We start from the raw sequence: 26,218 nt of genomic DNA on the forward strand, positions 1-26,218 counted from the left end.
TCTCAAATTTTGGGCTGCACGCGGACCGCGGACCCTCCTGATGACGAAAATGACGTCATGCGGACGGCGCGCATACGGGGGTGTCCCTAGTATACTTTCAGCTTTAGGGATCATCAAGATGACTAAGACTATGAGATGATCTGTTTTCGTCTTGGAATTCTGCCTCTTTCTTATGGTGGAGTCATGAACACTTACCTTAACTGAGGAAAGTGAGGCCTGCTGTTTTTTGGATAATGTTGTGTGGTCTTTTGTGACCTTTTGGATGAGTCGTCGCTGCGCTCTTGGGGTAATTTTAGTCGGCTGGCCACTCCTGGGAAGGTTCTCCACTGTTCCATGTTATTGCCATTTTTGGATAATGGCTCTTATTGTGGTTCACTGCATCCACAAATCTTTAGAAATGGCTTCATTACCTTCTCCAGACTGATAGATCTCAATAACTTTCTTTCTCATTTGTTTCTGAAAGTCTTTGGATCTCAGCATGATGTGTAGCTTATGAGTTTTTTTGGTCTACTTCACTTTCTTGATTGTGAACAGGTGTGGCAGTAATCAGGCCTGGGTGTGGCTAGAGAAATTTAACTAAGGTTTGATAAACCACAGTTAAGTTATGTTTTAACAGGGGACAAACACTTTTTCACACAGCGCCATGTGGGTTTGGATTTAGTTTTCCCTTAATAATAAAAACCTTCATTTAAAAACTGCATATTGTGTTATCTTTGACTAATATTTAAATTAGTTTGATGATCTGAAACATTAAAGCGTGACAAATTTGCAATAACATAAGAAATCTGGAGGGGGCAAAGACTTTTTTTTAAATCACTGAGCTACCAAAATTGGCGTTTGGAGTGGTCTTAGAACCTAAAACAGGGTTTAAGGTTCTGAAACATCACATAATGCGCCCGAAAATGCTTGATTTCATGTGAGCGCTGTTTTGAAAAGAACAGGAAGTCGCTCGTGTAATTAATTGGTGTTAATTCTAAGGATTTTGATTGGCTTGCATGGCTTTATTCTTTTCCCTACACTGCCGCCCATAGATTTGGCATAGTTAATGACAAGTTTTTTGAAAACAATGTTGTGTGTACGATGTTATTATTGAAAATGGAGGCGGGGAAATATTTGTTTCTCTAAATTCCCGGCTATGTGTAAATGTGGCCATAGACCCCCTTTCACATACTGTAGACATTTTAGCACAGATAACAAAACAGCATTCACTAGAGATGATTAGCTAAACAGCTGGTATTTTGTGTTTGTGTTAAAAAGTAATTCTTTTCTGATTCATTATTTGAAGGCTTCATGTTGGTAGCAGCTAGTGAGTTATATTTATAAAAATTTTTAATGCCCAGGCATTGTCCCAGAGCTCAGTCACACCGCTTGAAATTACAGCTTGAGAAACGATTCACACTCCCTCCCAAATCCAATTATAGGAGGTTTTTTTCTATATCTTACTACAGCTCAATAACCTCAGAGCAAATTTTTATTAACTTTAAATAAAATGATAATAAACTGTTCTTGCCGAGTCTATGACTTTATATGTAGAAATCAAATATACTTATTTTTTTGTAGTTTGTTTTTAAACATGAAGAATGTAAAATAGTATTTGGTGTTTTTATATCTTCTGGGGCTTGTTTGTCTGATTTTGCAGAAGTCTCCAGCAAAGAAACTCAGTCATGCCATCAGTAAATCTCTGGGCTGTATGCCAATCGGAGAGCCTCCTCACCCAGTTTTCCCAGAGGCAGCTGAAAGACCTCAGGACCTGGTGCACACGTAAGTTTACTGGATTGCCTAACCAGTCACATCTCTCACCTCCCTCCCTGCTCTTGACTACATAAATGCTACATTTTGAGAACATATCTAAATATTTTTAGCATAATTAGTACGGTGTATATTGGTGACTGCACCATCTCAGTATTTTGGTTGTTTCCAAAATTGTTGGTGGTGCTTGCTACCATATGGCAGTTACTCTTGCTCATGCTTAAAAATGCAATGTGGGACGTTTACAAGGATATTTTGACAGAAATGCAATATAATACACATAACTACATTATCAGTGGTGTATAAAGACCATACATAATGAACTGTATTGTTTTTATTACCTTAGAATCAGCCGTTTTATTTACATATGGAAGTTGCCGTCATGTTTCTAGTAGCCTTTCCTCCTTACGTTGTATCAGACGATGATATGTTCGTTCTGTGATAGCTACCGTAGCTTCTCACTGTGTTTCGTAATGCAGGTTGGTTGCATTTTGCAATATCACCACTAGATGCCGCTTTAAGGCTAGTTTCTCAAGCATTCAAGACTTTTTCAATGCACTTTAATGCGTGCAAGGTCGACTAATGCACGGGCTCACCTGGGCCCCCAAGTTCAGGAGCCTCCCATGTTCACATTCATGATGAGCTGAAAAGGTCATATTGTTTTGTAACTTGTCAGGTTTTTTTTCAATCAGTCTATAAATGCACATTACATGGCTGCTGATTGGTCCGTGGTAACTTACCGTGAAATAAAATTTCAGACATAACATATTTTTTTATTCCGCGTAATGTAATTAAGTGCGCGTTGTCAACTTGGCATTCCTGCATGTTGGACTGAGTGTGACAGAGAAATGGGAAATAATCCACTAACAAATGAAAGAGTAATTTCTTAAATTTCATTATAAGCACCAGTGAGGTGCAGGTCTCTCTCTCGCGCGCGCTCTCGCTCTCTCTGTGCTCGTGCAGACAGATGAGAAAGAGACGCAACGGTAAAGGTGCAAGTCTAAGAAAGTAAAGAGCGACAATACCATCTCAAAACAGACTCCATGATCATCCCCTGATAACACTATTCATATTTATAATCTCCTTATCTAAAGATATATACAGGTATATTCCCTGTCTGTTTTGTGCATATTCATACTTAGTCGTTTTAAATACAAAATACAATGCATACTATATCGTCATTAGCCTACAAAATAAATAACTGATTAAAAAACAAGAAATGAAGACTTATCTTTTGTTATCATTAATGCATTTTCACTTTAAAACTAACTTTAACTTCTTATATTTTTAAAACTGTGGTGAGCATTTAGTTTGTAAGTGGCAATTTTCTGCAAATTTGTATTTTCCAAAAACAAAATAAAGCTTATAAACATATATACTTTCACACATTTTGGTTTTATTATCACCACAAGTGGCTGTGTGTGGTTGTTAAATAAAGTGTCTTGTGTTTATGCTCAAGTGGGCTCAGTGATATGTTAATAACAATATTATGCTGTTTTCTGGGTCAAAAAGGGAAAACTCACAGTTGTATGTCTCGAAAAAAACTTTTTTTTAAATGAGACTATAAATCGAGGGGATGGGGGGCCTACAAAACCTCTCAGCCCCAGGGCCTCACATTAGGTTAAGGCAGCCCTGAGTGCGTGATATTATATTCGGTTGCTGTCCATGTAAATTTTACATGATAAATCTCTAAAGTGATTGTGGTATTACACTGGAGATAAAATTTCACAGTATTAGTATGTGCATTGCAATTTGACATGTCCTTTTAGGAGTGTTTTTATATTCACACATCATGGATTCTGGTGCACCTGCACCAATACTGTTGCTTTTGTTATTATTGTACAATATTGGATTGTGAAATACTGTTATTTTCAGTTCCACAACCAGCGTGACATATCAGTAATTTATATCCTCACGTAACACAAATTTGCAGTTCACCGAACTTGCACCGAAATCTGTCTGCTGCATTTGCATGCATATAAATTTAAAGTCAATGGAATGAAAAGTCCTGTGTGGCAATGGCTTTAAACATAGCAGCACAATGCCAACCACGAATCAAACCTTGGCAACAAGTATTGCATGGGCAAAAGGCATTGTTCAGAAAATTACAACAACTGTTTGCCTTTTATCTATAGTTACATTTTAATGTAACGGCACTTTTCCATTGCATAGTACCCCACTGTTCAGGTCGTGTCAGGTCGAGTTAGCTCACCTCACTTGGTTAGCTTTTCCATCGAGTTTAGTACCACTTCAGAGTGGGAAGGATTATAGGCGTGTTGTTATATTTGCGCTGCCTACTGCTGTGACATCATACAAGTGAGAGTGTTGTTGTAATACATCCCCATACATTCATTTATTTCTCAGTCCGCCACAAAATTTAAATCGATCACCATAAATAGATATTTGCAAATGGCGTTTATCACTACCTCTGTCTCACATGTCAGCAGGGCTTAAAAACGAAAAAAATTATCAATCGTTTCACTCCGAGCAGAATCGATATTTTAACGTTTCCGTTTTTGCGTTCCTCATTGAACATTTATGTTCCGAAAACGGTTTACTTAGAAAAAATACCGGTTAATAACGTTATTTTAATTCAGGCTATACTTTAACAAATGCATGCATCCAGACTAATTTTCACACAAAAATAATAACATAACACATGATATAACTAAACTTTAACATTTCATTAATTGTTAAAACCACAAAAGAAATACCTGCATTCATTTTAAGTATAAACAGCTGAAAAAACGACCCGTTTTCAACCATGTCTTTTTCTGGTTGAAACCGCAGCATACTCTGCTGGATGTTTATGTTAAATGTGCCTCTGTAAGTTACCTCAGTGATTCCCGGCTACTGTACTTCTCCCCCACATCCTTCAATATTGCAGACAGACTTGTTAAGACAGCTTGTCGTAAGAAAAATAATAACGAAAAGGAATTCCTTGGTGGCGACCCATCTAAAAAGTTATTGACAGTGGTATAAGTCCCCTGGCTTTTTTGAGTTACAGTTTGCATCTTCATATTTCCAAGCAAGTTTTAACTTAAACATACCTCTGAACATTTGATGGGTAGCTTTGTGGTTATTTAAGACAAATGCTATCGGGCCGGAGACTCAATGACTGCTGCGCAGGCATTTCACTCACGCTATGTGTTTCAAAGTTACTCACGCTTGATGCGTCAAAGTCACATGTTGTACTGTTCAAATCATGATTGGTCACTGATAAGTACAATATTAAAGAAAACGATAAAATAACGTTATTAACCGGTTAATGGTAATTTTAAATAAACGTTTCTGTTCAGAACGATTAAAATTGATTTTGTTTTCGTTTTTGTTCCTGTTAAAATTTCGTTCGTTTCCGGTTTTCGTTTTCGTTCCTTGAACCGGTTCAGAGCCCTGCATGTCAGTTTCTGTACAAACACCCGTGGCGTCAGTTGACGCGCTCCGCTGAGCCTCATTTAAGTTATATGCAGATGTGCACTTCGCAAATGTGCCGCCACAAACTGCAAGTCGGGAAAAAACTGATATGGTGTTCCTGATTCTCAACATGTGGATGTTTTTATTGCTAAAAGGGAGTTTGGGAACTTACAGCAAAGCACAAATGACAACAGGTTTACTCGAGACAGGGCAAGCTAGCATGAAGGTAAAGGTAATTTTTTACATTATAGCGATGACGCTTGTAGTGACGATTCTCTCAAACCAATAAGTGATCTACAGTGTTTTTGTGTCACGTTTTGGTATCAGCTTGGGTCGCTTGGAACCCCAACCGAGGTGGTCCTAAAAAAAGTATAATTAAGTTCAATGAAGTCCTCTCTAGATTATTTAAGAAGTTTTCGACTGCATTACTGCTCATCAATATAAAGGATACAAATGTCATAACAAGAGATAAAGATTTGTATTACTTATTAATATTATTTTGTTTACAAATTTTCATGTAAAATCTAGTTTTACAAGTATTTTTTGTTAATAATTAGTCAGTTTGATCACTGCTTTCACCACATTGTATTGCAGTCTTCTGTACCATTACACCAATATTTTTTTAGAGTAGGCTCATTTATTTCCAAAAGCGAAATTTTGGAAGGTGTAGCATATTTAATATTCAATATTAAATGCATACGTAATTAGGTCATAATAATTGTAATCACGTCCTCTTGTCTGTAAAACTTCATGTCATGTTTCTTATTACTATAGCAAGAGTGAATATTGATCTACAGATCCGTCATGGGAAAGAAATATAATTAGAAAATGCCAGGAAGAAGGATATTGTGTGTAAAAAATATATGGGTGCAGTTTTCTCGTGTGGTGCATTATAGATATCAGGGATCTGAATCAATCTCGCCAGACCTTCACAGAAACCAGGCCTGGTCTTTAAGTCCTTTGATTAACTCACGCATGAACTTGAAGATTGATGAAAACCATAAAGCTACGATACATATGAGCCCTTCACTGGAGGAAAAGTGGAGAAGATTTACAGTATTCATTTCTTTTTTGATCAAATTATAAGCATTATTCGATTGCGAATACTATTAAGCATCATCATTAACTATTAGCGCTTTGCTGCTTAAAGTGTGTGAACTGCACATACGGGAAATATACAGCAAGTGTGTTTTACTGAGAATTAATGAATTACTGTCATAATTTCTCAACATTTATATGTGTTTTAAAGGAAACATATCATGAAAATCTGACTTTTCCGATGTTTAAATGCTATAATTGGGTCCCCAGTGCTTCTATAAACCTAAAAAATGTGAAAAAGAAAAACCCAGTAACTTCGTTTTGGTAAACCATTCTATGCAAGCATGTAAAAAATAGGTCATTGAAATTTGGCTCCCCTTGTGATGTCAGAAGGGGATAATACTGCCCCTTAATCTGCACTATGCAACCACGGCACTGCCATTTAGTGCAGAGATCAGCTCATTTGCATTTAAAAGGACACACCCAAAAACGGCACATTTTTGCTCATACCTACAAAGTGGCAATTTTAACATGTTATAATAAATTATCTATATGGTATTTTGATCTAGAACGTCACATATGTACTTTGGGTTGTAAAAAATCTTGTGAAATGTTCTCTTTAAGTAGACGGGTATACATTGTATGGGTCAAAATTATAGATTTTTTATGCCAAAAATCATTAGGATATTAAGTAAAGATCATGTTCCATCAAGATATTTTGTAAATTTCCTACCGTAAACATATAACATTTATTTATTATTAATAATGTGTGTCGCTAAGGACTAAGGAAAAACTTAGATTCTAGATTTTCAAGGCAAATATTGTCCTGTCCTAACAAACCATACATCAATGAAAAGCTTGTTTATTCCACTTTGAGAACATGTATACATCTCAATTTAAAAAAATGTACCCTTATTGCTTGTTTTGTGTTCAAGGGTCACAAATGATGTATTCAATGTTCATAAAATATATCCATGCAGTTTAACACCAGACCTTTACCACAAGGTCCTCTGTTCATTCATGTCTTGGCATTTCAAGTCGACATGAAACATTTTATTATTATTTTTTTTTTATTTCATGTTGACCCCAAATAATTTTTTAATAAATTCTATTCCTGGACACTGCTGAATTGCCTTATCACTCCTAAAAGCTAGTTGGAACTCAAACCATCAGTCTTTTTCTCTATGCAACATGAACATTTGCTATAAAAACTAGTGTTAAGAACCCAGACAAACAGACAGACAGACTTCTGTAGGGACTAAAATAAAAGCTAAAGTGCACTGTCACGCTCCACCGACGTTTCCGACTTTGCAGAGAATAGCTGCACTAAAACTGATGGATTTTTAAATTTAATGGAAGCCGTTGATAGTACCTGAGACACATTCCCTTGAGGACGCTGCTCCGTATCTCTACAGAGACACACGGGCTCTTTAAATCAGATGTTACTCTCACAGACATTCTCTTTGACCCTTAATGTCTATAGCAAGAGCAAGTGGATGACTGCCAACAAGACAAGTGAAACTATTTTTGGCCCACAGACTTGTTTCTTTTCAGAGTCACCTGGAGTGAATCAATCCTTATCTGAAAGAGATATATATTTACTTTCTTATAAAACATTCCTGCTCTTATTATAGACAAATCGCCAATGCATACAAAAAACAAGAAAGCGTGTATTTGTTATCTTACCAAAATATACCAAAATAACACCTGACATTACAAACCTTTTTGCTCAACTACCTTCCTCCATTCTGCCAAGTAACGCCCACTCCATTATCCAATCAATATGAATTGAGTAAAATCAATTAGGGTTGTGAAATAGGCGTGAATGGCATTTCCCATTGATTTGAGAGGCAGGCATAAACAACTTAAGGTGCTCAGTTTTTAGTTTTTTTCCAGTTATGTTGGTCTTTGTATTAATACATGAACAGTGTATGCATGATAAAGCAAAAGTTGATCCAAAATATCAACATGACCCGAGTTGCTGGACTTACTTCACTTGTAAACAGGCACATCTTTGTAAACATTATTCTCAGTGGAACCAGGTCGTTTTTGTACAGTGATGTTGTTTAAGTGTTTGACAAGACCAGTTTTTATTCTTAATAACATTTTAGATTTAGATAAATGACATAAGAAGTATATGTTTTGAAGTGCACCTATTTCATTGCTAAAAAACAACGTTATTTGTGTATTTAGTATAATACAATGTGTTTGCGTGGTTTATGGTTAAAAACACATTATTTTCCACATACCGTACATTTTTGTAGATCCAGATATACTGTTTTCCTGAAACACACTTTGTACAAAAGTCATTGATTTGAAAAGCACTGTGTCCCTGATTGGACAGCTAATCTGTACGTTGTGATTGGCCTGAATACCTCTGACGTCAGCCGGAAACGTACCGCTCGGGTGTGCCTCATAAGTCTTGAAAATTGAAGCCTATGGCTCTTTGATCGTCCCCTGGTGGCTGGCTGCAGTACAAGTCATAAACCCCGTCTTCTCCATTCAAACGAATGGGACTTTGCTCTAAATAAAAATAATATTTACACTTACAATAAAAGTTTCCGAAAGATGGTTTTGGTCCTTTCAAGTACTTGTCATCACGCTGATATATGTTCAAGTGTTCATTTTTGTGATAAGTTTCATTTTAGCTAGTAATTTGATGCTATAGAAACAGGCCGTGTCGTTGTGATTGGCGTGGTTGAATTGGTCGCGCAAGCGTTTGGGCGGAAGTTTGATACCGCGGCTCCACCTCTGGCTCCACGGACGATTCCTTCTGTGCATGCCCTGGCTCCAAACTGACGTTTTTACTTTTTACGATTTTGGGCACTATCTTACACCCGGCACAATGCGGCGCAATGCAGCGCAATGCGTGACGCAAGTGTCTTTTGCTAGTTTCCACCCTGCACAATTATCATTTTCACGTTTAGCGCCACGTTGTTTAAATAGCAAATGCATTTGCGCCCCCTTTTGCGCCCATGGGCGTTCTGGTCTGAAAACGAGGTGTGTTCAGGCACATTGTTGGCGCGTTGCTATTTTGAGGCAACTAAAATAAACTACACCATTGACCAACTAAAACCTGGTCTAAAGTCAATGGTGCAATATGTTTTTTGTTATTTAAAGAGCGCATTAGTAATATACGCCTATAAACGGGACGACGACGCGGGTTTGCTTATCACATACATGAATGCGCAGCAGCACAAAAACGCGTTTAAATATAAAAGATTAAAGGATTGAATGTAAAAGATTATTATTGAGTCTCTTGGACATAAATGAGGACTAATTATGAGACGTTAGACTGCGCAAAGAGCTGCTTCACCTGCAGCCTGGTAAGTGAATAAATGCTTTGCTTTAAACAAATGCATCTGTTTTAAAATGTTTTTTTTAAATGCTACCTCACGGATTTATTATATGATGACTCTCTACCTGCGGATATGGTGAGATGAGAAACATTTTTAAGTAATGCTTAAAAAAACTCATGACGCTGTCCAAGTGCTGAAACGTGCAGAGAGCCGTTTGTAAATTCTTTATCTCCTGTTTGTTACAAATAAAGTATTTTTAGAGTACAAACCTTTTCTTACATACTTGTTAATTATTTTTTGATGATATTGGATAGCCATACATTTAAAGCAATTAAAAGCCTGCTTTTTTATTTCCATGACTAAAAGAAAACGGGTTTTAAAGGTTTTAATAAAAAATAACAATTTCAATACAAGTGAAAAACAACACAATTATTTAACATTAATCTTAAACTGGGGATCTTCTTCCTCCGCTTAGTTTTTTCAGTTTACAAAGTCCATCATCTAAATAGGGATTAGACATAGCGCCAGCGCAACTTGCTTTTAAAGGGAATGAGAGCTGAGACTCCCATTGGTTTATTGCACATTACGCCCAAAATACTCCCATTACTCATTAAAAAAAGGACCAACCCTTTTCGACCATGCGCTCGGCGCACAAACCATTTTTCCCGTCGTTAAACTAGCAAAAGTGGATTCGGACACGCCCATAGACGTTGTGCTGTGCGCTTTAGACAATGCGCTTAGATCATTAAAATAGGGCCCTAAGACTTAATGATAAAGTTATCTCTGAACTCACTTTGACCAAATACAACATTTCCCAGCTTGTGTTCTGCTTTCAGCGTTTTCTATTTTTACTTTGCACATTCAGATTGCTAAGCAATTAAACTGCTTCTGAATTATCCCATTGTACCACTCAAATACCATCGAAGCCTTTTAAATAGTCCTCATGTGGAAGTCTTACAATTTTCTTTTTAATAGTGCTTCCAATTTATGGACAAAGATGGAAATAGACTTTCATTATGCTTTAATTGACCAGACTGCAATTAGAGATATAAAAGAGTTGAGTACAATTTAAAAATAGAATATCAGAGGTTAATATCATATTTTTACTTAAAGCTACTGAGAATCAGCAATGTGGCTCATCTCCTCAGACATTATTGTCTTTTTAACTTATCTAAATATAGTTTGAAGTGCCTGTAGGCCACTTGATCTCTGTGCTTTAGTATTAAATCAATTTTAAGCCTCCAGCGTTTTGCTGTTTATGATGGTTCTTAAATGTTACAGTTACGCTTTTATAGACTTTGACAGATATTACGTGTTTCACTGGGCATCTCTCACAGATGCCCACAGAAATTAATTTAGTCTTATATTACGTATAAAAAGCTACTTTTTAGACACAATACAGTATATTTTGCAAGTTAGAAAGTATTTATTATTTAAAAAAAATATTTAAAATGCCACATCTACACAAAGCCAAAGCTTTCCCTATCCAGTCTTTTTATCCTCGTTCTTAAAAGTCAGTAAACACTGCAATATTACTTAAAAAAACATCCAAACATATCTGCTCCTCACAGTCCGTCAACATAGACATAGTATTCATGTTGTCTCTGACCTGAAGGTGACACCCATCAACCTGATCCACCACATCCTACTGTCACAACCTGCAGGCTGTCCCCTGCTGATCGGCGATGGCAAAGTCAAAGGAAACTCACGTCCCGATGAATCAAACAGACACAGAGAGCTTTTTCAAGAGGGACAAATTTCTCTGATGAACTGCTGGGATGTTGTTCTGCTGACAGCTGCATATGCGTGCAACAAAACCTGCTTTTCTGATGTTCTCAGATCTGACAGATGGAGTTCTGCCGAGCGGTCTGAAGCATAGGCAGGCACAGATGTCTCAGATTAATTTTCAGTGAATATAAATGAAGCAAAACATTGCTGATCATATAGTTTCTTGAATTATCGACAAATTGTTTGTGCGTTGCATGGGTCAGCCTGATCTCACGGGAATTTGTACGTATTGGGTAATTTGTGTGAATTTGTCTGAAGTGAATCATACAAAAACATACGATAAAAAAAACTACAATTAAACCACACCCCTAACCACGCCCCAATCCCCAACAACAAACTGCCGCCTTTTAAAACGACACTCCACTTTTTAGGAAAATATGCTCATTTTCCAGCTCCCCTAGATTAAACATTTGATTTTTACTGTTTTGGAATCCATTCAGCCAATCTCCGGTCTTGCGGGACCACTTTTAGCATAGCTTAGCATAATCCATTGAATCTGATAGACCATTAGCATCGCGCAAAAAAATAACCAAAGAGTTTCAATATTTTTCCTATTGAAAACTTGACTCTTCTGTAGTTACATCGTGTACTAAGATCGACGGAAAATTTAAAATTTTGATTTTCAAGGCCAATATGGCTAGAAACTATACTCTCATTCTGGTGTAATAATCAAGGACTTTGATGCCGTAACATGGCTGCAGGAGGCGCAATGATATTACGCAGTGCCCGAAAACAGTCCCGAGGGGACTATATCAGCTCTTTGGTTATTTTTTAGCGTGATGCCAATGGTCTAGTCAGATTCAATGGATTATGCTAAGCTTTGCTAAAAGTGGTAACGCCAGACCCGGAGATCGGCTGAAAAGGATTCCAAAATGGTAAAAATTAAATGTTTAACTTAGGGGAGCTTGAAAATGAGCATATTTTCAAAAAAAGTGGGGTGTCCCTTTAAAGATCATGCATCCTGATATGGCAAATAATTTGATTTAAAATAATGTACACTGAAAAATATTAAACTTGAACATCAGGAACGTATGTAAATAGAGTCATTTTTCATTTTGACTTTAACTCCCAATTTAACAAGCGTTTATTGCCCATGCCATTCGCCCCTTTTTATATGCTTATTGTTGTCAGTATAAATGTGCGTAATGTAGCTGAAATAGACAGTGGCATACTAATAAAAACCCAAGGTCACACAACACTAATGTTTGCTGTGTGCCCGGCGTGTGCCAGGCATAAACAGTCTAGAAGTCGGATCTGATACATCGATAACATTCATATGTGATGGGATATTAGACTCTCCATATCTTTGGCTTTATTATAGTGCTCATTTCATGTAATTAACATGAGAAGTGGTTTGACTGTGAATGGCCCTTAATGTAATTATTTTGACCTCTTAAAACGTAATTTTGCCCTGCTTTCTACTGAGTGCAGAAGACAAAGATGAATAAATCTACATTCTTGTCATTTGACATCTAAGGGAAGTCAATCTCTGGCTTTGATTCTGTGAGGAGTTTGCCTATTAGAGTCTATTGGTTTGATCTGATTGATGGCCACATGGGGCAGAAGAATGGGATGGCACCTGTAATGACAGAGGTTACCCTTTGTACTCTAAACCATTGTGTTCAATGCTACAGCTATATAAAGCATTGGTTGAAGAGAACCAGTCCAACACAGTCTCTACATGAAAGTTTACTCAAAATATCACCATAAATGTAGCTTGGGGGTTGCATTAAAATCCTAGCCAAGTGTATGGATTATTCTGCGACTATCAGGTTGACCATCAGAATGGTATCTGTGCAATGTATAATGAAGTAATAAATTATGACAGTGCTTATGTTCTGCCTTTGCCTCATCCGATACTGATTTAATACAACGTGCTGGTGCAACAAACTGTTCCTATGGTAACCTTCTCAGGGCGACCCCGACTTTTGTTTGTTAGTAGCTATTAAAGGGATACTTCACCCAAAAATGAAAATGCTGTAATTTACTCACCCTCAAGTTTTTCCAAGCCTGTATAAATTTCTTTCTCTGCTGAATACAAATGAAGATATTTTGAAGAATGTTTGTAAAGATCTGGGGCACCTTTGACTTCCATAGTAGGAAAAAAGAATAAAATGTTGAATGGTGCCCCAGAATTTTTTTTTACATTTCTCAAAATATCTTCAGTTGTGTTCAGCAGAACAAAGAAATGTATATAGGTTTGAAACCACTTGAGGATAAGTAACAGACAGAATTTTCATTTTTGTGTGAACTATCCCTTTAAGGTTGTAATTAAAATTTTGTGGTTCCTAAAATGTTTTAAACACTCTTGATTTTTTACTTAGTTTTTTATAATTTCAGTGTTTTTAACAACATTGCTGGGGGAGGTTTAGTTTGTTTACAAACATTAAAGTTTTGTGCAGTTAAAGTTTATAGTTATGTACTGTAGTTTGTTAAGCTCCATATATATTTTTATTAGGGCTGGGCATAGATTAATCTATATACAAAATAAAAGTAATTTTTTTGAGTTCAGGCTGTGTGTAAATATTATGTATACACACATATTATAACAAATGTTTTATTTATATATTGTTTTTTTTATTTATATAGAATATATACAAATATAAATAAATATATATATACATATATAAATGTTTCTTAAATACATACATGAATGTGTGTGCATTTATATATACATAATAATTATACACAGCACAAAGTCATATGTTATTCAAAAATATACTTTTATTTTGAATGAGATTAATCTAGATTTAATCTATGCCCAGCACTAATTTATATATATAAAATCTCAGATTTTTGGTAGACACATTTACAGGCCGGGTGAAGGGTGTTACGCCCTACAGTTAAGTTTTTAAGTTAAGTGCCTTCTAGCTGGCATAAAAAATGACATCACATGAAATCACATTTGACTGTCGCTACCATTAAACAGGCGGGTCCTTTCTACATATGTGTTTCTACGTATCTCTTAGACACTTTCAGCTTCAGTTTACAAAATTTGCTTGTACGTTTATGCATTTGGCAGATGCATTACATAAGTGACTTACAATGCATTCAAGTTATACTTTTTATCTGTATGGGCTCCCTGGGATCATCAAACCCACAATCTTTGCGCTTTTACTATAATCCGCAATGATCACGCATATAAAAGGTAATTAAAGGTGCATTGTTAAACTTTTTAAAGGATCTCTTGACAGAAATGCAATCTTATACATAACTATATTATGAGTAATGTATAAAAACCTTACATAATTTTTTTTACATTATTCAAGCGTTTCTGTGGCATCGCCTGCTACACACCCAAAAACTGCACATTTTTGCTCACACCTACAAAGTGGCAATTTTAACATGCTATAATAAATTATCTGTGGAATCTTTTGAGCTAGAACTTCACATTCGTACTCCGAGGACAAAATATTTATTTGACATCTTAAAACTGTCTTGTGAAATGTGCCCTTTAAGTCATCATTACCTAGAAACAATTTTAGCATAGAACTTCCAGTTAGTTGATTTTGAATACGTGTAGTTTTACACACATCTAGTTCCTTCCTACAGCCTAAAATATGAGATTTTTCTACAAGTATGTGGGCTACATCCTGTATAGATATTACACTGTAAATAAAGCTTTCTGCTGCCGTAGAGGATAATATTTGCTCGGAAACAAACATTTGAGGAATTAGGGTATTTTTAGCAAAGAACACTCTGCATTCTTTTTCCAAAGAGGTAAAATTCTTTGAGACTACACAAAAGAAGAACAAGCTGAGATTAGGTAAACCAGGCAAGAGAGAGAGAGAGAGAGAAAGAGAGAGAGAGAGGGATTGAAGAGGAGAGAGTAAAGCGTGCGTCTGGATCGTCACAGTGTCACATGACTGTCAGGTTTCCTTGGAGACAACAGCAGTGTTGTGCATTGAGATGCTTGCTCAGTTGAGCTGCGAGCAGAACTGGCAGCTGGACGGAGAGCTCGCTGTCTGCGTCTCGTGCTGTGACAGACGGCTGCACTTTACCCTGCAGGAGGTGAGCGAGTTATCGCATACGATACAATAAGCGTAGTGTTTCTTTAAACGAGTATGTCGTGTTTTAATGTGCGGTTATAGTAAATGTCATTAAGTGTAGCGTATTTGAGATTTCCCTACCATGTGTTACATCGGCGCCAGCTGACAGCTCGTCTGACCGTATTGCAATAACACAGCATTTTACAAGACGCGTGACATGACGCTAGCAGCCACAGGGAACGTTACACGGAGACGTCTTAGTAATAATGCAAATGCTTAGTTTGACCTGCCGTGCAAGTGCTTGATACGTTTGTCAGACTTAGGAACTGACATCCTGTTGGATGTCTCTGTTATTTGAGGAATTATGTTTTGGGAATTTTGGAAAAAAGTTGGAACATTTTGAAATATTTATTGTTATAATTTGCAGGGCTGAAAGAAACAAATGTATTTCTATGTTAAATAAAGATTTTACTCTAAAAATACTGCACATCCATTAAACCATGGAAATTGTCATAAAAAGGGACATTTCCTAATTTTTCTCGACTTTTGATAGAACGGATGATTTGAATAGTTTGAAATGTTTTGCCACAGAGCAAGACAAAGACATTATAGCTCGTCTCATTTTTTCATGTATTGTTGATCTGTGGTATCTGGTGGGCATCAGGTCCAGATGGATCCTGTGGCTTTGTTTACTCACACAAATTACTTTCTGCAATGTCACTCCCTCCAGTTCCACTCAACCTTCTCCCATTTCTCCGGCTTTAATTAGAATTCCTCCGAACTCTTTTTCTTCTCGATAATCTAATTAAATTTGGGCAAATAGCATTAAATTAAAACGTCTGTGTCTACAGAGTGATTATGAAGGGAAAGTTCAATTATAAATTTTGCCATATCATATATATATATATATATATATATATATATATATATATATATATATATAGTGGTTTGATTTTTCCCGTGTGGACGGCCGAGAGTGGCATTCGTAGCTTTGTGGGTATGCTTGACTCAAACTCTGTAATTTTGCAGTCGGCTGCAGTCGGTGCCCAACAGCATGAATGATACCATTCTCATTTCCTCTGGGGCGCCCGCGCCTTCCAAAAGGTAAGAGCTCCACACAGGCTCTATCTGCATGCAGTGTGTGTGTGTTTTAAGCCCCTCCACTTAAGCCTGTTATCTAAAATGGCTTGCTTGTTGGAAATGATGCTGCGAGAGGGCAGAATATTTTCGGTGTTTATTGGATCGCCGCAGAATTAGGTTGAATGTTTGATTTTCAATAGCAGATGACAAAAAGCATTGAATCGAGAAATTGGCCTTCTGTCTTTGAACCCTCGGCGCGTCTCAGGCTGGGCTTCAGCCCAAGGTGATCCGGAAGATAAACTCGAATGGGAGTCTTATCTTGTAAATAGAGAGTCGGGCTGGCATTTTTTGCCTTGGGTTTAAAACATAAGCCTTTGTTTGTAGTCGCCATCTGACCTTTCAAGGGTAATGTTGAAGTCTTGAGATCAATATTGATTTTTTTTGTGTCCTATTGTGCATGATTTATCAAAAATTGTCTTCACAATGGTAAAAAGAAAAAATGTTAATCAATAGCCAGGAAGTGATGTGTCTGTTGCTGTTTAAGGCGATTAATGTTATGCAACATTAGCAAATATGTTTAGTATTAGTGTTAGGATAAGTGTCCAGATGTTGGTGAAGGTGAACATGACCTTCAGTTTCCTCAAAATGCCTTAAAATATTTTTTTTATCATGTTTCTCGCCCTTAAACTCACATTCAGGTCTAAATCTATTGCGATATGTCCACTTTTCACAATTCAATCAATTCCTTAATGTTTAAGACTGAAGTTTTTCCTCATTGAAAATGAATCACATCATTGAAGTTGACTAACGTGCATCGGTTTTATCATTAATGTTCTTTACAAATGATGATTTCATACTGTAATGCCTTTTTTAATAGCAATCCACCCTTAGTGCAAATATTTCATTTGTCAGAAATCTCAGTTTTCATTAGATCCACCATTCCTGGTTTATTTACAGCAGCTGTCAAAGCCGCCAGTTTCTCTCAGGATTTCTCATGTCATCCGCCTTCTTTCAACACATATTGGAAATAAAGCCATAACATTTGTTGTCATTGTGTCACGCCTCCGACAGCTTGTAATATCGGGTGAATGCTAAAATACTTACTGTGCCTCAAAGCCACGCATGTCGTGACAGCTTATCACTATAATAGACCGGACATGACATGTTTTGCACAGGCAAGGGTTTGCTTATGTGTATACTGCTCTAAATTTAGCCAGGCATCAGGGGGAGAACAGAGGACGGGTGAAAACGTCATCCTGCATGAAGCCCCTCACTTTAATGATCAGAGTCAGTTTAAAAGGAGCCTGCTCGACTCGACTCTGTAACCTCGGGCGATCGGAGACGTGACGCATTTAAATGAAGCCCGTGGATGGGGGAGAATGTCTGTGCCACATGTTAGTTTTATCTAAGCTTCAATGATGTGTGCCACTGGTTATGAAATCGAAAACACAGAGTCTTTTTGTCTCTCTGCTCGAATGTTCGGCGCAACATCGCAGTCTTAAAAGTTTGTGTGAGAATGATGTGATGAAGTGCAAGGATGGAAATGTTTGGGATTATTATGTTATTATACTGGGTAAAAGCCACAACTATTGATTATGCCTACTAGACTACTAGCCTCATGATTCCAAATTTTCAGTCAATATACCAATCAGCCACCGGTGAAATTTATGAAATACACTTTTACAACCCCAAATCAGAAAAAGTTGAGACACTGTAGAAATTGTGAGTAAAAAATGAATGGAATAATTTACTTATCTCATAAACTTATAATTTATTTACAATAGAATATAAATAACATATCAAATGTTGAAAGTGAGAAATTTTGAAATGTCATGCCAAATATTGGCTTATTTTGGATTTCATGAGAGCTACACATTCCAAAAAAAGTTGGGACAAGTAGCAATAAGAGGCCAGAAAATGTAAATGTACATATAAGGAACAGCTTAAGGACTAATATGCAACAAGAAGCCATATCTAAACATGACCCAGAAGCAAAGGTGTTTTCTCTGGGCCAAGGCTCATTTAAAATGGACTTTGGCAAAGTGGAAAACTGTTCTGTGGTCAGACGAATCAAAATTTGAAGTTCTTTTTGGAAAACTGGGACGTCATTTCATCCGGACTAAAGAGGACAATGACAACCCAAGTTGTTATTAGCGCTCTTTTCAGAAGCCTGCATCTCTGATGGTATGGGGTTGCATGAGTGCGTATGGCATGGGCAGCTTACACATCTGGAAAGGCACCATCAATGCTGAAAGGTTTATCCAATTTTTAGAGCAACATATGATCCCCTTCAGATGGTGTCTCTTTCAGGGAAGACCTTGCATTTTCCAACATGATAATGCCAGACCACATACTGCATCAATTACAACATCATGGCTGCGTAGAAGAAGGATCTGAGTACTGAAATGGCCAGCCTGCAGTCCAGATCTTTCACCCACAGAAAACATTCGGCGCATCATAAAGAGGAAGATGCGACAAAGAAGACCTAAGAAAGTTGAGCAACTAGAAGCCTGTTTTAGACAAGAATGGGACAACATTCCTATTCCTAAACATTGGTCCTCCTCCAGCTGTTCCTTATATGTACATTTAACTTTTCCGGCCTCTTATTGCTACCTGTCCCAACATTTTTTGGAATGTGTAGCTCTCATGAAATCCAAAATGAGCCAATATTTGGCATGACATTTCAAAATGTATCACTTTCTACGTTTGATATGTTATCTATATTCTATTGTGAATAAAATATACGTTTATGAGATTTGTAAATTATTCCATTCCTTTTTTACTCAAAATTTCTACAGTGTCCCAACTTTTTCTGATTTGGGGTTGTAATAGCAAAACCAAAATGAATGTTGAAAGTTTGCATTATTTTAATAAAAGTATGTACAAATAAAATGAAAAGATGGCAGGCAGCCAGGTCTGTAGCTCAGTTGAACATTGCCCTATTACTACAAACACAAGAACACAAACAGGTGATTCTCACGAAATCCAGACTTAGAAGGTGTCTAGCATCAGATTTTTTTTAAAAGCCCTTGAAGCCATTTTTTTGCACATACAAGATTAAGGTCTAAACTTACTATCACCATTATTTTTAGAGGATTTAACAAATATTTCCTATAGAATTATTTACATTTTTTAGATTAACATTATCAAAAATTATCATTAACGCAACATATTACATTAAATATATGCATTTACAAACTCATGTTTTTAGTAATGAGAACTAAAAAGTTGTCTGGGTACTATGACAAACAAAATTTCAACTTTTATCTGGAGAGAAAAAATAAGAACTGCTTACCTGGTAGCCATCTTGAGTGTCACAGTCAATAATCTCCCTTCCAACAATTCTTTTTTGAAAATGTTAGTTCCTTGAGGGCTTAAACAATGATTGGAAACTGTTGCGGAGGATGATAAAATTGGTCTTGGGCACATTTATATTCCTTATTATTGTCTCTACATTTACCAATGATCACCAAATACCACATGTTTCTTTACTGTAAATGTTTATAACATAACATGCACTGAAGCTTTTTATTTTTTAGATTTTTTAATTTCCATGTCAAAGAACCCAAATCCAGTCATGGACACATTGCAGTAATGAAAACGTTCCCCTTAAATGTGGAAAAACAACAAAATTGTTTTTTATGATGTTATTTGAAATCATGTGCAAAATAGTACATGAAGAGATGTTTGTAACTGTATGCTTCTTATTTTGTTTCTCTTTTACTTTTTTGACAAAAAAATTTCATAACACCTCATAAGACAAATTTTTGTTTATGTGTCATTGTCACGTGGTTACTCAACTGTCTAGGCCTATTTTCTTACCATTGTCGCTTTGGTTTAGGGTTAGATTTACATAAAATGACATCCTTACCCAAACCCAACTCTAACCCTAACGCCAGGCGACAATGGTTTAAAAATCAGAAAATATAAAAAAATAAATCAGAAAAAATACTATAAACCAATACTTAAAGTGACATCCTAACGCAAACACCAAATCTAAACCGAAGCGACAATGGTTTGAAAATAGGAAAAAGCAGTTGAGTAAACAATACGTGACAATCAGACGTAAACAGAAATTCGTTATATGATCACGAAAAAGAATAAAAAAATTACGTGACTATAGGTATGTAATTTTTGGGAATGGGTAGTGTAGTTCACAGGTATCAGAAAAATCACATAGTGTATGATGTCTTAACACTCAGATTTTTTTGTTTCAGACTATGAATCCATCCACATGTTTGAGCTAATTTTAAAGCACATACTGTAGTGTGATCCTCAGCCTTACATCTCTTTAGATAATGGCGCTTGCCAAATGCATAGATGTAAATGCATAGATTAGTAATTTAGTACAATTGAATTAAGGAAGTGGTTTTCTATTTAGAGTTAAAAAATGTTTGACCTTATAGACAGCGGCAGGACTATTAGGCTGCGTTAACGACACTGCAAAGTATAATGCACAGATTAAATCAGTTTACTTTTACATAAGACAAACCAGCCATGTCAAAAAGGCCTTTTAACCATCAAGTACTTAATTCTCATAGTGCCGAAATGATTCAGTACTAGGTACCTAAAACAATACATTGAAAGTTTTGTTTGTAAAAAAAAAAAACAGTTTACATTAAATTAATTACTTAAATATTTTGTTTTAGATAAGTTATGTCATGTTTATGACAGATATATTACAAGTTATGATGTATTGATTTATGTCAACAATGTCATCTTTGCATTAAAAAGGACATAACTGAACAAGTGACCCTTAATAAGAGTTGTTATAAACATGCATAAAATCTTCTTCATGTTCATTGCATGTGTCACGTCATGATTAGGAAGTTGTTATGTCAGTCTTATTAACACCCCTTTAACTAAAGTGGACCCAACGCTGCATGGATTAACCCATTATTGTACTGTTTTCATTTAATTTTAGGTGAATCGGTCTCCAAATCAATAAAATATAATTTAATCAATTTTAATTATTATTATAATAATAATTATTATTATTATTGGAGGATTGTTTTTATTTGCCTAACACCCGGAGAAAACTAAAAAAAAAACCCATTATGAACTGAAGAATATTTATGACACTGTTATAAAACTATTCGACAGAGTATTAACACTTAATGACATTTTAATGACAAATTATATTTGTACCACTGGTAAAAATGGGTAGTTGTGTTTTCTTGATAAGTTATGATGTAGTCATGACAAGTTATGATGCAATGGTTTATGTCAAGTTGTCATAACAAAGACATCTCAAACAATGTCATTTTTACATTAAAAATTACATAATTGAACAAATGACATTTAATGACAGTTGTCATAAACATGCATAAAATCTTCTTCATATTCATGAAACATGTCATTTCATGATTATGAATGTGTCATGTCAGTCTTATGAAGACCCCTTCAATTAAAGTTTGACCTTTTTATAAATCTTCAATATGTTGATATAAAAGATATTTTTTGATATAATAAGATATTTTTGTTTAAATTATAATACTCTGCCATACAGTAAAGCTTGATCAGTATTTCTTTACAAGATTCAATTCTTTGTAAAGTTTTATGAAGCGGACAGTTTTATGTACACTTACATAACGCGATAAACTCATGATTTTGTTTTATTACAGTGGTGACACTTGGTACCTGAAATGTGTTCTGGATGGTGCTCAAGTGGCCAGCAGCCATGTCTATAAACCTTATTGCCAGTGCTCATGTAGTCTAAAACTCAAAACCTCAACAACACAACATAAAGACTTTAAACTTCCTTAAAAACCTGACCTCTTCACTCAGTTTTTTTTTTGCATAATTTTATGGCCTTGTACAGTGAACTTGAGCCCATGCTGACGGTGCAACTGGCACAGTGACTTCATTACCGGGTCGGACTTTCAAGGGCAAGTGGCCTTGTGTAGAATTTATCATCTGTTGGGTCACCGCCAGTCTTACTGTCAGAACAGAAATATATTTTTCCATTTGCTCTGAAGGAGTTTTTAATTTGAAGTTAAGCAAGTATTGACCACCTGCCACTAGATAGGAAATCATAGACACCACCTTTCATTCTCACCTCTTGTACTGAGGACGTGTTTTCGTGTCTTGCTGAAAACATCAACATTACAGAATAAGACTTTGTTGACTTTTGCATAGGTCATATGTTATATTTTTGTGTTGTTTTTTCCCCATGTCTATTAGTCATTTTGTCTTAACATTATGTATTAGCAAAGTCAATCAAGAGAAGTCGCGCCACTATGCAGTCACCTTTATTTCACATCACACGCTAAAATCACAATTTATATATATATATATATTTAAGTTTCAGTATATCATTCCCTGAGGTTTTAAAGGTAAACAGCACTGTTTTTCAATATTTTACTATGTTCTTACCTCAACTTAAACAAATTAATACATACATATCTTTATTCAATGCATGCACTTAATCTTTGTACAGTGCGTTGTGAATGTGTTAGCATTTAGCCTAGCCCCATTCATCCCTTAGGATCCAAACAGGGATGAATTTAGAAGCCACCAAACACTTTTATGTTTAAAGACTGTTACATGAGTAGTTACACGAGTAAGTATGGTGGCACAAAACAAAACGTGGTATTTTTTTAAGCAGATAAAAAATGAGAACTATATTGTATGGCAGAAGAGCACTTAGTTTGCAGCATTTCGACCTCGGGAGCAGTTATATTGACGGAAGTTTGAGCGAGAGGGGGAGTAGTCAGGAGTGATGATATTACTGCACGCCATGGTCGAAGTGTGCAAACTAAGTGCTCTTCCGCCATACAATATAGTTCTCATTTTTATACGATTAAAACTCGCCACATTTTATTTTATGCCACCATACTTACTCGTGTAACTACTCATGTAACAGTCTTTAAATAGGGAAAACATGGAAATGATTGGTGGCTTCTAAATTCATCCCTGTTTGGATCCTAAGGAATGAATGGGGCTAGGCTAAATGCTAACACATTCACGACGCGCTGTACAAAAATTAAGTGCACGCATTGAAAAAAGAAAAGTACGTATTAATTTGTCTAAGTTGAGGTAAGAACACAGTAAAATATTGAAAAACTGTGGTGTTTTCCTTTAAATGACAGCTCAGTGTGCACCTTTAACCAACATTTTTCAAAGGACAATAAAGCGTATTGAACTAAACTGAACTGATCTGTCTGACAACAAAATGTTGTGGAAGTTCAAAACTAAGTTTAGACTTAATAATTCCTCTATCTATACAAGAAAGAAGGTTGGATTCTGAATTGTTCAATGTTACAATGATCAAGGGCAGTTCACTTGCTTTAAAGTTTTCACTTTTTTATTTCTTCCATTACTCCCAAACCCTTGTAAATAAAACGGACATTCTTGGATTCACTCCCAACCAATCTACAGTACTGTATGTGTGGTGTTGGTGGTTCATTGTGGTACGTGGCAGTATATAAATCTGTAGCTCACTCACTTCCAGTCTGTCTGGGACAGCGGGATTTTGTGGTGAGATGGCTGTGTGCTTATGCTCGGTGTTTTATTACTACAACTTTTATTTAAGCCAGTTTTTTGTTCGTCTTGCTATTTAGGGACTTGTTGGACATTGGAGTGATGTTGACTTCATGTTATGTTATGTTTTATTATGTTTATGTTTTGTAATACTGAAAAGTGCTGTATAAAATAAACACATTAGTATTTTATCATTATTATTATTATTATTAAAAACCTGGCTCAGTATCTCAAAATGCAAGCCCCCATGATCAAGCAACTGTTACATGCAGCATAAAAGCAGCTTTCTCTAAGCCCCCATTTTGTCCTGATGCTTATTTATTAATTTATAAAACTTTTAAAACAGAAAAGTTACAATACAAGTACCTAACAGGTTTTGCAAGGGTACCATAGCATGCATGGACTCTGTAGTGTTATTATCCGTGTAACACTGATTATATAAACATCATGGCTCTCTGTGAGACGTCTGGCATGGAAAGAGACCTCTTAATGAATTACACCCCAGAGAGATAAAGAGTTCAGACAGGTCACACTAAAAGGGGTCATAAGGAGATTCACACAGCAGTATTGATCAATGCAAGTCATTTATTATTCTGCTGTAATATTAGAATAAGCATTCATAACCATATGCCTTTAATGATATACTTATGTTATGTTTAATTGATGAATGTGGTGTGTGCATTGTGATGAAGGTGACAAATGTGTGTTGTCTGTCTGCCAGAATGTATTGTACACATTCACACATATACACACTTGATTCACTCATAATTGTCGAGCACTTAATGAGGAACGTTAACATATGCTCCGTCATCTGCTCCGGCCATATGCCAAGACCTATAACATAAGACCCAGTTACAAGAGACTCACACAAACAGTAGAGATATGAATGCTTTGTTTCTAAATCTATAAATCTATAAATTAACTATTCTGGAGGTTTAAGTGTCAACTTACAGTAGCTACAGTTTTCACGGTTGGAAAGTTTGATTCATTTTGCATTATTCTTCTGACCTAAGTAAAACAGTTTATTTTAGCATCACAATAATTTTTGTGTGATTATTACTCTACATAAAATTGTTAAGTGTGTGTTATAAATATGTGTTAGAATTGAGTTAGGCCTACTTATTTTTTTTGCTGCCAAATAAACAGCAATTTTAATTTAAATCATTTTTAATTGAACCCTCTATGGCATGAATTTTTATTTTGTAAATTTTTCACCCCATTTTTTAAGAGCTTGAGATTCACTGATAATATCTTATCAATTGGTGGCACTGGCATTGGTGGTTCCATGTAGCTTTGATTACTAAAAAGACTGCTCCACCATCAAAAAAGGCCACACCCACTTCCGCCCCTCATTTAATTTATCAGACTTGTTAGTTGATAATATGTTTATCAAATGAAAAAACAGACATTCTGCTTTCAAACAAACAAACAACAAACAAACAAAACGGGAACAAAATGTCATCCTATCTTCATTTGTTCTCTTTTTATTATCTCTTAAATAGGGGTAGGTTTCTATAAAAAGACAAAATTTTGAGAAAATACTGAAATAATTGAATTGTTGTAAAGAAATTTTGTTAGAGATCAGATTCAGAACGATGATCAAAACATACACAGAGTTTAAAATGTTGTTAAATTAGTTTTTGCTTTCGTTTTTGATAAATTGGTTAAGAGCGCCATCTAGAGGATAATGGCGAAATTACAGATTACTGTAAAAACACATAAGGAAAGCGTCATTGGCAGGGAAATTTTTTTCTCTTAATTGACGAGATAACTCGTCAATGGCAGGGAAAGATTTAAAATTAAAGGGATGGTGTGAGGTCCAAAATTTAAAATTAATTGCTAAGACTTTAGAATAAAGTTGTATTTGTTGACATTAATTAAATGAATTAGTTAACATGAAATAAAAATGAACAATACATCTACAACTTTATTAACTTTAGTCACGCTATTTCAGCATTTATTAATATATTTCTAATACATCAATTGAAAGTTGTTACTGTTAACATACCTTTGTAAAGTAAAATGAAAAAATGTTAGTGATTACATTTTAATAAATTATATCAACCAATTTTTATTACAACCTGATCTCACGTATTTCCATGTTATAGTCATGAAATATTTTGCTCATTTATCGGTTTCATTGCCACGGATCTCCACATTTTTCAGTGTCAGTACCATAGACTTTCTTTTCCGTGTCAGTTTCACGTATTGGTTACTCAATAGTTTTCTCTATTTTCATACCATTGTTGTGTCGGTTTGGGGTTAGAATTACTTATTGTTACATAAAATGACATCCTAACCCAAAACCAACTCTTACCCTAATCTAACGTCATGCGACAATTGTTTAAAAATCTGGAAAAAAATAGTATAAACCAATAG

General features: G+C 35.7%; 1 protein-coding gene across 6 annotated transcripts in view; it reads left to right on the forward strand.

The window, feature by feature from the left end:
• The window catches only part of dtnbb (dystrobrevin, beta b), a 54,726-nt gene that overhangs the window by 13,220 nt on the left and 15,288 nt on the right, over positions 1–26,218 (forward strand). For 5 of the 6 annotated variants that reach the window (XM_065288505.1, XM_065288501.1, XM_065288504.1 and 2 more), the window contains exon 10: positions 1,640–1,761. In XM_065288505.1, the coding sequence (XP_065144577.1) occupies positions 1,640–1,761 (122 nt within the window). Of the gene's footprint in view, positions 1–1,639; positions 1,762–16,306; positions 16,382–26,218 lie in introns of all 6 variants that reach the window. The other variant, XM_065288506.1, reaches the window with a different exon arrangement.

Source organism: Paramisgurnus dabryanus, chromosome 17 (genome assembly GCF_030506205.2).
Source record: "Paramisgurnus dabryanus chromosome 17, PD_genome_1.1, whole genome shotgun sequence".
NCBI lineage: Eukaryota > Metazoa > Chordata > Actinopteri > Cypriniformes > Cobitidae > Paramisgurnus > Paramisgurnus dabryanus.